The 15,863-nt window shown below is 42.2% G+C and overlaps 1 protein-coding gene and 1 long non-coding RNA gene across 7 annotated transcripts in view; one reads left to right on the top strand and one right to left on the bottom strand.

Annotated features, from left to right (window-relative positions):
* BOD1L1 (biorientation of chromosomes in cell division 1 like 1) overlaps positions 1–9,775 on the bottom strand; it is a 38,696-nt gene extending 28,921 nt beyond the window's left edge. For 4 of the 6 annotated variants that reach the window (XR_008234164.1, XM_052780458.1, XM_052780460.1 and 1 more), the window contains exons 1-9: positions 9,247–9,774; positions 8,627–8,751; positions 7,088–7,278; positions 5,208–5,831; positions 4,632–4,781; positions 3,085–3,254; positions 1,915–2,038; positions 1,413–1,557; positions 662–737 (exon numbers count right to left, since the gene is read on the bottom strand). Coding sequence is in view for 4 of the 6 variants with exons in the window: in XM_052780458.1 (XP_052636418.1) it covers positions 662–737; positions 1,413–1,557; positions 1,915–2,038; positions 3,085–3,254; positions 4,632–4,781; positions 5,208–5,831; positions 7,088–7,278; positions 8,627–8,751; positions 9,247–9,459 (1,818 nt within the window). In the remaining 2 variants the exon portion in view is untranslated. Of the gene's footprint in view, positions 1–661; positions 738–1,412; positions 1,558–1,914; positions 2,039–3,084; positions 3,255–4,631; positions 4,782–5,207; positions 5,832–7,087; positions 7,279–8,626; positions 8,752–9,246 lie in introns of all 6 variants that reach the window. The other 2 variants (XR_008234165.1, XM_052780457.1) reach the window with 2 other exon arrangements.
* Positions 9,776–15,759: 5,984 nt separating this feature from the next.
* The window catches only part of LOC128138843 (uncharacterized), a 42,651-nt gene continuing 42,547 nt past the window's right edge, over positions 15,760–15,863 (top strand). The window contains exon 1 of the long non-coding RNA XR_008234162.1: positions 15,760–15,834. This is a non-coding gene — a long non-coding RNA (uncharacterized LOC128138843). The remainder of the gene's footprint in view (positions 15,835–15,863) is intronic.

Genomic DNA, 15,863 nt, shown 5'->3' with positions numbered 1-15,863 from the left:
GAGTATCTTTTCTTTATAAAGTGATTTTTCTTTAATAAATGATTTAAATGGATTTTAAAATGGACAATCACAATTTCAAGAACTCCATAAGTTACTCTGAACAGCCATTATGCTGTTCAAAAAACCCAACAAAACAAAAAACCCAAAACCAAACAACACACCAAACCCCACAAAAGATAAATCTAGATTCCATTTGAACTTCCAACTATCACTTTTTTTTGTGTTAATAATGTTGTTGGTAAAAACTCCCACCATAAAAATTCTCTTCCCTTTAGTGTTTGGACTACATTCAGTTTTCCCTTAACTTCCCAGTGAGAAGTTTAAATAGATCAAGATCCTCAAGTCTTTGTGTATAAGACACACTTTGCTCTTTTTAAAAACCCAACATGCTTCACAGAACAGGGCTTAAACTATATCTCATGTTCTACTACAACATGCACCAGCACTAAATACATAAGACTGTATATTCTGGCGGCTACTGGAATTCAGAAAACATTACTACAGCAATGTCAGATCACTAATGCAATTGAAAGAACTCTAGCAGGAAAAAACTAATTAATGAGAACGAATGCAATATTATGCAGTTTGGTATGGACAAATGAACAAGTGCTGTTATAATTAAAAAGGAAGATCATAAGGTTTATATTTAAGAGACACATACCTCATTTGTCTTTTGCATTTCTTTAGGATCTTCTTCAGGTGGCTCGTATTTCTTTTTGCAGCCATCTTCAGCATGCCTGAAACAGGTATTTGGACAATTAAAAAAAGAAAAATCGGTATCAGCCTAACATTAGTTTGTGAACTTTCTGCTTTTAAAGCTGAAAGAGAGAGAGAAATGCACACTAAAAATACTGAAATAGAACATGATCACACAACTTTTAACTAGCCAATTTGTCCAAGCTTCTTTCTCTTGAAAAATAATGTGTACCAGCTTCAAAGATATCCTCCGGACATCAGTGCTTTAAAGCAGAGAATATTAGTATGACAGTATTAGTACTACAGTTGTCCCTGTAAAATGGACAAGATCTCTTTGTGCCATACATACCATGTAGACAGATAAATACACGTGTACACAGCTATGTAAAACATCAATTTAAAGACTAAGCCAAGCTGACTGACATATTAGATGCACAAACATCTGAAAGCTTTCCCTTCTCATCCCTTTATTACCATTCTGTGTAGGAAAAGCCACATAGAGGCCACTACTGCAGTGTGAGCTGCAATATATTTAAGCAGCTATAATTTGATTTTCTGCCTGAACTTGATGCTTATTAGTAACAAAATTATGTGAGTATTTTAAGAGAAAGTTGTTAAAATGGGTAAGGCTAACTGCGAAGTTGAAAAGAACGTTTTAAATCTGTAAAAAATGAGTATTCAAAAACTTAATTCCTTTTGAGCAAATACACGAATACCTTGAATCTCTTTTTCTTTTTCTGCTCAAAGCTACTTTTTTTTCTAAAAATTTCTGTTCTTTAAGCACATCCTTAATGCTGGTACCAGTAGCTTTTGACTCAAGACTTCTTGATGAAGGTTCTTCTAAGTTCAAGCCACTTTTTCCTAAAACAATACACAAATGGTAAAATACATAAGCATGTCATTATATTACTGTTTCAGCTATAAACATGACTGAAAAGCAGTACAGAGAGTACTAACATGTAGCAGAGAATACTAGTGTATATGGGTATTCATTGCATTTAAGCAATGTAATGATGTATGAAAGGATATACGAAAGACTGAAGATATAGAACTTTGTATTAATAATTTGTATTACACATTTTTCCATTAGATCACTGTTGAAATGTTGGGTTTTAAAGGGAAATGACTAGACACCTATTACCAATATTTTAAGCTGAATGCTTTTTTCCAGAGTGAGCAAGAGCAGGGTGGCAGGGGCTAATGTTATACTTCTCATACCTTTAGCATTTTGATTTCCAGTTTTCAGGGATTTTGTTTTTTCTGCAGCCTTCTGTTTACGTTTTTCTTCAAGTCTCTCTCTGTTAATTTGTCTTCTTAGGAGTCTCTCTTCTTTTTCTTTGGCCTGGACATACAAAACCAAGGAAAAGAATTAATTTATCATTAGGTCAAAGAGTATTCTTTGACTACAAATATATGTCTAAACCCCACAGAAAACAGAACATTGTAGCTTGAGGCAAACTAAAAAAAAAATAGTCCTTAGAAATCATTACATGAAAGTTAATGGAGACCTCTAATACTTCTGTGAAGTAAAACTAGCTGAATTCCAGTTTCATTGCTGCTTAACACCACCGACTGAGGCTATAAGACCTTCTCAAAGAATATATCTTATTTTTAATTTTATTTATATATATAAAATATATATAAAATACATGTAACTATAAAAAACCCCCTATATTTCGCCAAAGGAAAGAAATCTAAAAGAACTGCTGCTCCCTCTTCTGTGTGCTGGTCCTTCTTCCACAGAACACAATGAACATGCTTAAACCTCTCTTTTCACTCTCAATGGCTGCAGACATGCTACAGACTACTGATTTCATGGACAGCAAGAACTACTGTAAAGAGATGATGTAACGAAGTAGCCTGCAGTAGTCAACACAAGCCCGAACTACACAAAGTCCCACTGAAGGCAGGCTGCAGGTAGATATGGGCTACTTTTTCCACCCAAATTGTCATTATATGCATGAAATCTATCGAAGACAAGTTTTTCGTATGTGCAGCAGTTCTTACTCTCCCTATCGAATCGCTCAGTTGAGAAAGAATCCACCTGTTGCTGTGATTCTGTGAAGACATTTAATAAGTAAATCCTCTGTCAACACCAAAAGACTGTTTACTTTAGAGCTGGGGGGGGAAAGACGGAAAAGCGTGTTGTTGCTTTCACCACCAGAAGCCTTCAAGCTATAAACAGAGCGCTCTGCTGGAGAGCAGATCATGCAATATTGGTGGAAATCTGAAGGAGGGGAGTTGTAACACAAAAGGAAAAAAAAAAAAAGAAAGCAAGTGATACGAAACAGAAGACTCCCCCTCACAAACCACCATCAAAGAAGTGGAATTTCTGTGCTGAAAAGTTTAAGGAGCCAGAATGTGAGCGGTAACAAAATTCACACTTACAATGGACTGACGGCGTTGTTCTACAGTTCGCTCATCATCAGAATCGCTGAAGTATTTGGAGTACAAGAAAGGCTTACGAACATAAGCATGACGAACAGGCTTGGCTTTCCCATCACTCAGCTCATTAGCATGAGGCTTTGTCTTACTTTGACTGTTTTTCTCCTCTTCGTCTGAAGAAAGGTTAGTGAAGCATAGAGATATATTGATAAATTAGGGCAGTGCTTTCAACGTAACTTTTGATGAGGCAAAGCTACTCAAAAGGTATTAGCAAGTATTTATTCTAAAAACATAGACAGTTAAAAAAAATAAACCCTTTAACGTCAAAGTATCACTAGATTATGAAAACCTGAAAGGTATATTCATGTGTTTGTGCACACCATTCAGCCAAAAAACTGCAAGATACAAACCCCAGGATAAACTGGGATACAACAGTTAGGCTTACCCTCTTGCCTGTAATCACGTTGCCTCTTTACATATAGAATTTAGTAGTTAACACCATGTAAGAAGTCAGAATATAATTTCTGCTATATATTAAATTAAGCTTCTTCCCTACACCAAAAAAATTTGTACAATATTTGAGTATGTAATAACTAGATAGGCTTACTGAAATATATACACAAAGCATTGTTGTTTATACTCATGCAAATATTATTCAAGTAAAAATAAATAAATCTATTTCAGTTTTATCAGGATTATTAGAAATAAAGCAAAACCACTGGTGCTCCATACCGTACGAATTATTTATATCCCTGAAATATACTTAAGGCTTGTTTTCACTTCACAAATATTTAGTCATAACTGAATGCAATCTCTCCTGTTTAAAGGTAACACCAAAGCCAGAGAATATGCAAGTGATTCAGTGCTTCTAAATAATATTCTTAGAGCAGAAAAGCTCACAGCACAGTAGAGACAAGTCATTCAGGTACTAAGGCACTCTGTATTATGAAGTGGAAAGTCTTATTAACTGCAAAAGCCCCATATCCACAGAAATCAGAGTCTGAGGTCTGCTCTAGACAAGGAGAACACAAAAAAGGTAACCCAGTCAGTGAAAAGATTTGGTGTTTCCAAGCTCTTAAAGCTAGATCCATTCCTGTTCCTTCTACTGTGGCCATGTAGAATGTGGAAATTCCTGCAGTCCTAAAGCTCTAAAACCAACCTGATCTGCAAAGTCAGCTACATCCACTACCCCGGGGTCACAAACAAAGCACTCCAATGTTACACCAAATTCACAGCAGAAGGGAGCGCAAAAAACCCCATAGGAAAGCGACATATCCATCACTGTCAAGTGTTTTTGTCGCCTATGAAATACTGTAGCACAAATAAGATTTACAATGTTTAGAATATGTCAAGCTATTAAAAAAATACTCAAAGTATGTCCAATCCTTGTTTTTTTTATAACTGCACAAATACTATCCATTCCACATTCAAATTCCTTCTCACAAATAAGTACAATAAAACATACTGCAAAACCTCAGATTTAAGATATGATGCACTCAACAAAAGTGTTGCATATTCCTTCTTGCTACTTAACAACCTAATTATTTTACCATCTGATGTGATCTCCCCCTCTTCAGTACTGTCAGAAATTACAGTCTCCTCTTCACTCTCCTCTTCAAAGGAAGAAAGGTCACTGGTATGGACAGAGCTGACAGTGATGTCACTGAGTGCATCCATATCTGAATCTACTGACGCATTTTCTTGCAAAGGGAAAAAGAGAAAGAAAGGGCTGTAATGCAGCACAGTTTGAGAAACTTTTCTTACCAAAACAGTGATTTTGCCACTGAAAACAAAATTATCTTAAGAACATGAAATAGGAAAAAAATTGTAGCATCTTAATGAAATGTTCTTAGGCTAACTGGTTTACTCAAAACAAAAATCACCCTGAGGTACAACTAGAAACTTTAAATGCAGACTGGAATCATTGAGAGAACTTGCCAGAGTAAGGCAGATCTAATTCCTAATGTGGAATGAACCAAGACCTAGCTGTGGCTAGCTAGACAAATGTGCCAGAACTAGCAGAGAACCCACATTCCAAATATACTTCTGATTCAACTCCTGAATACAGATAACCCCCCCCACCCCCCACATCCACATCTTAAGAAAGAGCATTGCCCACACCATACCTTCTTTAGTGCTTTCAGTTGTTTTATGTTTATTGCTATTTTTTTCTGGAACTAACTGTTTCACTGGTTCCGACTCCCTTGCTTGCTTTTCTTCTTTTGACTTCATAGTATCATCACTTTTCTTTGAATGGTCGGACTTCTTGTCGAGTTTTTCCTTCTTTTCTTTTCTTCTTTCACCTTTTTCACTGCTGTCTGGTTTCTTGTCACATTTATCTAATAATTTACTCTTTTGATCTTCATTTTCCGGTTGAATTTCTTTACTTGGATCTTTATTTGTAAAAGTCAAATTATTAGTATCCTTTGCTGAATTTTTAATTTCTTCACTTTGGCAGGGAAGCTCATTTAAATCTTCACACTTTCCAAATGTTTCAGCCCCTTCTCCAGAAAGATCACAAATTGCTTTCTCTCTGTCTGGCAAGTCCTCTGCATTTCTCTCTCTATCAGTGCTACCATCCACACTCTGCTGAGATGAGAGTCTTTTTGCAACTTTGTCGTTGGTCTTGGGATTTGAGTTCTCTGTTGAAGCCCTGGCAGCACTTGCTTCTTGGTTAAGAGAAGTTATTGTTTCTAAAATGGACATTGCATCACTAGCTACATTGCCACCAGGAGCTGTAGCAGAGACACCTTGAATAGTAAGAAAGAAAATAGTTTTAGTTCATCTTGGTTTCCGTAATACCGTTCAGATAGAATGTTAAGCAAGTGAAAGGAAAAAGAATAATTACTTTATTTAAAAGAAGTAAAATTAACTAGAAGATTTGACTAATTTTGCCTTTAGAGATTTTGGTTTAAAAGAAAAAAAAAAAAAAAAAGAACAATAAGTTGCATTCCTGCAGCAATTATGATCTTATTACCGGAGATTCATTTTGGTCTCTGACATACCGCTGTTCCTGAGATCACGTAAAGAAAGCAGAGGCTGTCTATGGGAAGGATGTTCTGAACACAATCCTTGTTCAACTTTACCACCATCCCAAGTGGGATGATGACGACTCTGGAGAAGCACAATATAGAATACTGCAGCAGAAAGTCTGTATTTCATACTTCTGGTATCTCCATAAACGACATGGAAAATGGACTCAGCATATTGATTATATAACAACAGGACCATCAGAAATACCTTATCACTTTCCCATCCTCGTAGAAGCAACTCTGAAGATGGATGAGAAAGGGTTAACTGGACTAGCACTAAGAGCTGCAGCTGGCTTGTTAACCCACTTACTTTAAAGGAAGTGGGCCTCACAGGAAAAGGGCTAGGATTTAAATAAAGGGTCTGGTTACAAATAGATGGACTGCTATGGAGTCTCTTAGGAAGGGAAAGAATGGACAATTACCTGCAGGAGTGTTTAGAAGTCGATACCAGGCAACATAAATGAAAACCGTAAAGAAAAAGTGCTGTGGTTATAAGCAAACTAAAGATTGGCTGATTTACAGCAGAACTTAAGCTCCTGAGAGGACCTTAGCCATTCAAATTCTATGGCACACAGCAACTGCATTAAGACAGATAACTGTCTCACAGGTAGTCTTTTTCTGATCTACCAATGCACAAAAAAATTGAATCATTCTTCTCTTACAGCTATGTCTTATCTGATCCTATAATACTCAGAGGGCCAAACCCCAAGACCAACTTTTTTCCCTACAGTAAACCAATCCCTTGTAATCTCAAGCAGGAGTGACAGAGTGACATGGCGGTACATGGTGATGTCTCTCTCGCCTTCTACCTTTATACATACAGTGAGAGACAAGTATTGTGGTACGCTGCCTGGAGCTCAGCTTGTTAATACTGATGCTAACAATTTTGTGCTAGCAGCAAACCTAGTCAATGTTTTTGCTCTCTTGAAAAACAAATTTTTGTTAACAGACTAGTCGGAGAAATGATAGAATACCTTGTACTGTAATAGAAGCATCTGTTTTCTCCTCACTTGGAGCTGTACTGGGGCCTGCCTCCTCTTTGTGATTCAATGTGGCTAAAAATTCATGGACAGCTTTTTCCACCTGAGGTCTGAATGTGTGGTTGATCTTTGGGTCCACAACCTGAGAAATAATTCTGTCAATTCCAGATTCCAGCATTCCAGACCTGGAACAGAGTTACATGAATACTTAATAAGAAAAATGACTTTTCAAGAACACCTTGATGAAATATGCTCCTTTAGATGTGACGAAAACACTCTTAAGAGCCTCCAATGAAGCATTAACATTTTCTGAGCATCACTGCAGCTATGTATTTAGCCAGCTGCCTGTACTTCAACAGCTCTCTCTATGCCTTATGAACGAAGAAAAAAATTGCTAGAGAAACAAAGCAATCCCACTGCATGGAATTAACACAACAAACAGCCTGTTGTTATGTCATTACTGGTTATGCCTAAAATGTTATCTAACTGTAAAAGCGATGTTTGTGGAAAAAATTAAGAAGAAACCTGATGTTATCGATTTCCATGCACAAGACAGATGAATTGTAGATGGCGTGAGGGACAAACGACTACTAGACCAGACATCACTGCCCTAAGTTACTTTCTGCCTGGTACAGTGTGACGCCTCAGAGTTCTGCAGCTTTAGAGAACACCCTTAATCTTCAGTAAAATCAAATAAATGGCAATAGAGAGCTTTATGTCTATGGATTCTCTCTAGACCCCTGCAATCTTTTGTGGAACATGTATTGTCTCTTGTCCTCATTCCCTCTCTAAGAGGAGCTAAAAAAAATCCCAAACAAGAACTGCTCCCCTCCCACCAAACAAAATAGCTCCTCAGTACAAGTTATCAATGGTACCACTACAGCATAACTGAGTAAGTTTGTTCCCAAATCCCTTGTTCGACCCAGTTTAGTGACAAACTCATGCTACTTTGAAGAAATTTCCTAACGCTCATGACTCTAACTTTTGAGAAGAAAAACTAGAGGAAGCCTCATGAAAAAATGCAACATCAGATAAGTGTTTGACATCATTTTGAGTTAACAGCAGTTCTGAAAAAAGTCTTCTCTGTCTAGTTAGATTTACATCCAGTTTTTTGTTTTGTGAATTTGGCTTTGTACTCTGCAGAGCTTAGCTTGTTGAATCCTTTTAATTGTCCTTAGCCCAAAACTTGATGATAAGAGCAGTTTTATTTGCATCTCCCTTAAAAGAAACAGTAAAGACAGACTTCAGCTAGGGCGTTACATGCCAAGTCAGAAACAAGCTTTCCACCCCTGCATCTACGTGGATCAGACAAAATAATATTTGCAGTCTAATTCTGACTAATGCTGATGGCGAGCTATCTGAAATGACACCACTTTTTAAACGCTAAAAAAAAAACCAAAACCAACAAAAAACCCCGCTTCTTCAGAAGTTTCTTTGAAGAAAGCAGACACTTTACAATTGACCTACAGCCCCCGTCACCTACTGCGGTACATGAGCGTGTTCAAACAGAGAAACCCCAGAGCTGTCACTTACTTGAGAACCTGCTGCCTAATGTTATTTCTCAGCTGGTTCTTGTTGAGGTGAGGACTCCAGGTATGGGTTGCCAAATGATTGGAAACAAAGTTGTCAACACGCTGTCTCAAATTCTGGTAGGCAGGCTGGAAAGCAACGACAGAGAGGATGGACAGGAGGGCTTCGATGAGCAGTTACCCTGCCGGCGGCCGGGCGGGAAGAGCTGGGAGCCCCGCCGGCCCCCCCAACCCACTGACGGCGCAGCCGCCCCCTCTGCCTCGCGGCGACGGCAGCGTGCTAAGCGCGCCCGCACGGCTAGAAACGCCCCGCAAAACCAGGCGCGTCTGTACCGCCGGCCAGCCCACGCTCCCCTCCGACAACACGGGCTCCGGCTTTGCCCGCCGGGGCCGCCGAGAGGAGCCCCGGCGCCGCGGGCCGGGCCGGGCCGGGCCGGAGCCCCGCGCGGCCGCTGCTCGCCTCCGAGCGCGGGGCGCGCTCCCCCCGCAAGCCGCCGCCACCCCCGGGCCGGGCCCCGCCGCTCTCGGCCGGGCCCAGCCTGCCCGCGACGTGCCGGAGCCCGGGGACGGCCGCCGGCGGGGCGCCGGGACCACCCCCGCCCCCGAGGCGCCGGCCGCCCGCACCTTGGTGTCCACGTCGGCCAGGCAGTCGCGGCGGAACTGGTCGAAGAGGCCCTGGCTCTTGAGGTGGTTGACGATCATGGAGACCAGCTCGGGCTCGGCCGCGCCACCCGCCACGGCGGCCCCAGCCCCCGGCAGCGGCGGCGGCTGCTGAGGGGGCGGCGGCGGGGGCGGCGGCGGCGGCGGCGGGGGCTGCGGCTGGGGGTTGCTGGCCATGGGGGCGGCGGGGCGGCGCGGCCTGCGCGGGGCGCGGCTGCCGGCTCTCCCGGCCGGACCGGACCCCGGGACGGGGCTTGTTACCGAGCGGCGGCCGCGGCGGCGCTGACCCCGGAAGCGAAAGGGAACGGAGGGAGGAAGCGGCGGGCGACCAGAAGGGAAGCAGGGACGCCGCCGCCGCCGAGAGCGGCGCCATCGGCGCGAGGCGAGCACTGGCGGCGCCGCGCGCAGGAGCCGCGGGCCCTTTAAGGAGACGGAGGGGGGCGGAGCCGCTGGCGGCCCGCTCCAGTGAGGCCCCGATCCGGCGGCGCCGCGGGGGGAGGCGGCGGAAAGGGGGGCGGCCCGGGCGGCCCCTCGGCCCCCGCCCGCCTCGCCGGCGGCAGCCCCGCCGCGCCGCGCCGCGCCGTCCCGTGCGGCCGCGGCTGGGCGCTGCGGGCAGCGCGGGGGCGCCCGCCGCCCCGGCCGCCCGGCGCCGCGCCGCTGCCGCCCTCCCCGGCGGTGCCCCCGCGGCTCCGCCCCGCGCCACGCCCCGCCCCTTCCTGCGCTGGCCGCCATCATGGTGGGGGCAGCGCCGCGCGCTTCCTCCCTGAGGCGCGGGGTGGGGCCGGGGCGCTGCGGCGCGAGGGCGGGGCCTCCGCCCGGCGGGGCGGGGCGGGGCCGGGCCGGGCCGGGTGTCGGGCCAAGGCCGTGGCCTGTCAGCCGGCGCCGGCGGGCTGTGGGGGAGCGGGGCTGCGGGGGGAGGGGGGCGGAAGGTCTCCCCTCAGGGCGCCCGGGAGCCGTTGCTGGCTGCTAGCGGACACTTCCCGCCTCCCCGCCCCGGTCCTCCCTCCTCTGCTTCAGGGGACGCTGCTGCCCTCACCCCAAGGATAACGGAAGGCTTCGGTCTTCAGGTGGGATCCCGTATCTCCCGTTTCCGTGAGGGGCCTGGGTGAGGCAGCTGGCAGATGACCTTGGAAATACTCGAGTTTAAGCACGTTTCCTTCACCTTTCAGTGCATTCCCACGTGCTTTTTTGGTGCAAACGTTTTCAGGCCGTCTCTCGTTTGCCGCTTTGTTACGCATTCTTTCACTTACCTCAGTGTTACGGTTACAACTGCTTAATACGCTGTGGCTGAAGTCTTGTCAGTGGCTCTAACTGCTCTTGTCGCTCCTCTCAGTATCTTCCGTTTCCACAGTCTTCGATGTTGAATTCAGCGCAGACTGCAGTCTGGTAGTTCCCAGGCTGACCTCTTACAACTAAAACAGGACCCCAGAGGCAGTAAACAAAATCTGGAAACAGAGGAGTTAATTTCATTATACTTGAGACAATAACTTGAGGGACAGTCGTGTCTCACTGGGTGCGGTTTGGCTCTCCAGTCTCTTCTTGCCTAGGTGGCTGAGCTCCTGTCCTAACCAGGAGGGGTAAGGATGAAAGGAAGTGTAAAAATGTACTTAAAAATGGAAAGAGTGACTGGCTTACAGGAAAAGAAAAGGGACTTGGCAGTAATAGTGTTTTGGTTACACAAATTTTGCAGCCTAATGAGTGGAGATCTTGTCCAGCTACAAGAGGAATTGCCCTCTGCAGTAATCATTAGAAATCAGTTTGGTTTTTAAAGGCAGGAGCGTCAGGATTGTTATTGCAGACTTAAAAGCAGGTTAGAAGTGTAAAGCTTGCCCCTAGTTTTCCTACTGTAAACTAAGTACTCCTAAACTATTTAGAACTCAACAGAAGGAAACAAATCTGACAAGTATTTAAAAGTATTGTGAGTTTTTTATCTCTGGATACCAGAGTAATTTAAAAATTCTGGCCTCTGTTTGTGTAGTTTCGTATTTTCTACATGGGCGTCTCACAGGATTAAAGCACCAAAGTTTAAGAGGGGTGGGGAATTGGCAGCTCACAGCCTGGTACAGCCCCTACTGGTATATCCAAATGCGTGATCTACTGACTCTGTTACATCTTTTCTCAATACAGAAAAGTTTCTTCACTGCTGACTAAAGATCATGTAGCAGTATGCAAGAAAGGGCAGAATTGAAGGGTGTCATTTTAGTAAATGCATATACTGATCTTTGAAATAGCGTGTGACTTACTGTGATAGTGAATGGAAATTTCAGACATTACTGGGAAGTTAACATTTTCAGCATTTTGTGTTAGGAAAAGGCACTGCAACATCCTGGTTTGTGGTTGGGTTTTGTGGGTTTTTTGGTGGGTTGGTTTGTTTTCGTTTTTTGTTTTTTGTTTTTTTGTTTTGCCCCCCCCCCCCCCCCCCCCGTGCAGAAAATGATAAAAAAATGTCTTCTTCTTTATTTTAAGAGCACAAGCGAGATACCTGCCTCACAGAACGGTATACCATTCACACACAAGATGTCATGGACAACCTGGAATATCTGTGGCCTTTGTCTCAGACTATGTCAATGAATGCACTGTGAAGGATACATACTAGGGAGCAGGAATCTATTAATGAGATTTGGGAATTTAAGGGCTATCAGGAATCAGTTATGCCCAGTGGTCTGAAACTATTGCAACAAGCAGTCCATACTCTAATTGATTCAACAGCTGAATGTAAAAGATTGTTCTGTGCTCTGAATTATGTACCATCCCATGTTTCATGCAACTTATTGAGTATTACAGGCTCATTGGATATCTTATTTATCAAATAAAATATCCTAAATGCTGGCTGAAAATGGTTTTTTTGTTGTCTGCGTCCAACTGTACAGTGTCCTACGGGAAGATGCTGTAAAGGAAACTGGAAGCCTCCTGAAAATAAAACATGAATTTGAATTAAACCGAAATCAGGCCTTTGTTGTCTGTTTGTTTTAAGGATGCTTTGCCGTCTTACGTTATCTGAGATGTGGTTACATGAAGTCTTGTATGCTAATAAAAAGATACATTATTTTTGATTGCACTACAGTATAGCTATACAGAGAATTATGAATGTACAACTAAATATTAAGCCATCTTGCTGTTTTCAGTGAGCTCACAATTGAGCTTACATATTTAAGTGTAATTGTTTCAGTTGTTCCAGAACTATTAAGTACTTGTAGTTGTTTATTTTGTACTCGGTATTTGTCTTTGTAGTTTACTGTAGTTTTTACTGTCATTTGATGTAGTCACTTAGTGATGCCTGATACCCAGTGCTAGTAAAATGTTTCTGTGAGTAGACATTGAAAAAGACTTGTCAGATAACTAACAGAAACAGTTTGGCATGAATACAAAGGATTTGGTTTTTTTTCAGTATTTTGTCATTCTCGGCTGAGTAATCTCCTTGTTTACTTTCATGGTCCCAGTTGATTTTCCTAACTTATATTTCTGTTATCCCTTGAATTTGCACATGCTTCATATCTTCCCTTATGCTTGGAACAATTCTTTTTCTGGACAGTCCTAAGAGTAGCTCTCCTTAACTTTTGCTTTTTCCATATTCACCTCATTCCTCAATTTTCACTTATGTAAACAGTCGAATTACATATACTGTCTGTTTGGCTTATGTCTTGCACTGCAAATTTTCTGTACCCTGAATTATACTTTTTCTAAAGTAATTTGGAATATTTCTGGCGTTAACATCTGTGATCCCTAATCACGGTATGAAAATCTTCATTTTATACTCTGGGTTCTGACTGTAGTGCATTTTACTTTATCTGGAACTTTGTTTTAAAAAAATCATGTTACTGTTATTTGTTCATTTTTTCGTGTCCTGCAACCTGCAGCCCCTGCTATGGGTATTTACAAACTGGTAATGATTACATTTGCTTTTGCATTCTCTTTTAGGGAAACAGTCTCATTTCTAAATATTTTTGACATATTTAATATGAAAAGTCTCAGCAAGTTTCTTAATATCAATAAAGTAGATGACAGATATTTCTTAGTTCCAGCTGCAGTTCTTAAAGTTCAGGCAACATTTAAATTGCTGAAGAAATACTAAGATACGAGACAAAACGGAGGTGCGTGTGATATTGTGGGAACAAGAAGTTTATGCGCCTGCAAGAGGAGACTGAGGCCAAAAGCATCAAAGTCGGTGGCCGACTTCCCCAACTGATTTCATGAGTGTTAATAAAATTAAACTCTCTTGAAGACAGTTCATACCATAGCTGATAAAAGTGGTAACAGAACTTGGCACATGAGCTGATATTTTCTGTTGGTTGTTTTTTTTTCCAGTGAAACACTTTCTTTGCACAATTTTTTCCTCTATCTCAAAAACTTTGTTTATGCAATGTAAGCTGATAATGAATCTAAATTTATGAAGTGGCTGAAATCCAGGTGACAGCTGGATTAAGAAAGTAAAAAGAAGGTAAAAATCCTTCACTTTGCATAGGAGTGAAGTACTGATCTGAACAAGTTTGGTTTTGATAAGAGATGCCCTTCCTCTGTGATGAACTCTGTTGCAAAGTTCTGCGCTCTCTAAAGATAAAGTGTTGCTGGCAGTGTTGAAGTTACAAGGGTAATGTTCCTGTTAAATCTCTGTGGTCTTTTACAAATGAGGGTACGCAGAAAGGGGAGCTGTTTGAAGCAATTTAAGCTGTCTAGGAAAAAGTAAAGACTTTTCACCAGGAGTGACTGAAATGTCTGAGCAGATTCGTGGATAGTAAAAACTCTAAAGCTGCCCAACACCAGCTAGAGATCCATCCCGGATGAATTGCTCACTTCTTCCTCTACATATGTGGTAACATGTCTGTGCCTTGCACCATCTGTGTTACCACTGTTGCTCCATTCTCTGAGGCTTATTTTCTTTTGGTGTGTAGCTTACGTGTTGTTTATTGTGGTACAATAAAACCCAGAACCATCGGTGATGAATTGATTGCTTGTATAAACGTGCATCTCCTGATGCATACTTCACATTTGCTTCTCCCTGTGCATAAACAGTGTATTTTATGATCGTCTCTAGTTAAAGAAAGTCTCAGATTTTCTGATGCTTGCTGATATGGGATTTTTTCCAAAAAAGGCAAAATTATTATGCCTAGGAGCAACAGCAGTAATCACAATCTAGTCCACTCTGGTTTGAAACAGCAGAGTAGTGGTGCCAGCGTTGCTGAGGTTTTATGCTTTGTCGATAACAGCAAATGTGGCTTCAGCTGAGCTGTGGCATGAAATGCTCTAGTTGCAAGACTAAAATGTAGCCAAGACATGGACTATACCTTCAGCTGTGATGTGATCAGAGTGACGTCCGTATTCTTACATGGCAATAGTCGTGGTGGGTGAAATGCTCTTGGACTTCCAAGACTGGAGGATATGATTTTGTCATCTTTTTGGGGATAAATAAAGAACATTTAGGAAAACTGTTGTTTAATAAAGCATGCTTGAAGTTCTCTTTCTGGCTTTACAACCACGTTTCTTTCCAGGTATTAGTAGTATTTTTATTTGTTCAAGCATGTATATACATACATATATTTTTTATGTTTGGTACTGGCAAATAGGCCCTATGTAAAAGGTGAAGCTTGGTGCCTTAAGTGTATCCATGGAACAGCAAATGTATTTTGATTCAGTAGGAGGCTCCCTGTCCTAAGTGTTTTCCACAGGCAAGCCTTTGGCAAGCGAAAGACTTGGCAGAAATGAAAACAGTGACTGATCAACATGTTTTAAAGTGATGAAAAGAAAGCTTTTATTTAAACTAGCCTGTCATGACCTTGCACTGACAGCTCTAGAACTTTTCGGTGACTTCTAAGGAGATTCCTTGAGTAAAACGAAAACTACTGTGAGACCCAGGTTCTCCCACCGGAGCTGAGCAGGGTGATTGTTGTCAGTGACACTTTACTTCAATGGAGACAGCACGTGGTGGCTCCTCGAAGTGGCTGGTCAAATAGACTGAAGTGCTCTTTAAAAATAGGAAGATTTTCATGCTCAGCAAATCGTACTGGTTGTATTTCCTGGGAAGATAGGTTAAAGTTTGAAAAACACTTGTAAAGTCTTCTAAGTCACATTTCAACAAACTGCATTTTCTAATACTTTTTCATTAATGTGCAGAGAAACGAATTCATCTTTATTTATCTAGCTTTAACATGTAAAAGCAATTTAAAGTTACACTTCTGAGTGTAACTTTATATGAAAGGTTAGGATTATTTTTTCCAATTTCAGAACTGCAATGTGACACCCAGATTGCACATGATGCTTTTAAAGTACATTATTTTGAAGGTACAGCTACGCCTCTTTTCCCTTTTTTCTCATTTTATGTCTCTGCCAAAGCCAAGGGATGAGTTCCTGGATCCCCAAATTTTGTGACAAGATGAGTAGAGCCTGCTTAGCAGATGATATTTGAGAGCAAAAAAAGATTGCTGTTGCAAATAGCTTTAATACACAGACTTATTTGATTTTTTTTCTGTAACCAGGAAGAAATCTTCCAGGGCAGATGGAGCCTTGACCTGCCTGTGAGAGGAAAGCCCACCTGTGTGGCCATGGCTGCGACTCATGGTACAGCTCTTTGTGCTGCACTCTTCCAT

Source organism: Harpia harpyja, chromosome 2, assembly GCF_026419915.1.
Source record: "Harpia harpyja isolate bHarHar1 chromosome 2, bHarHar1 primary haplotype, whole genome shotgun sequence".
NCBI lineage: Eukaryota > Metazoa > Chordata > Aves > Accipitriformes > Accipitridae > Harpia > Harpia harpyja.
The sequence above is the reverse complement of the archived record's forward strand: the minus strand, read 5'-3'. Positions and strand labels throughout refer to the sequence as shown.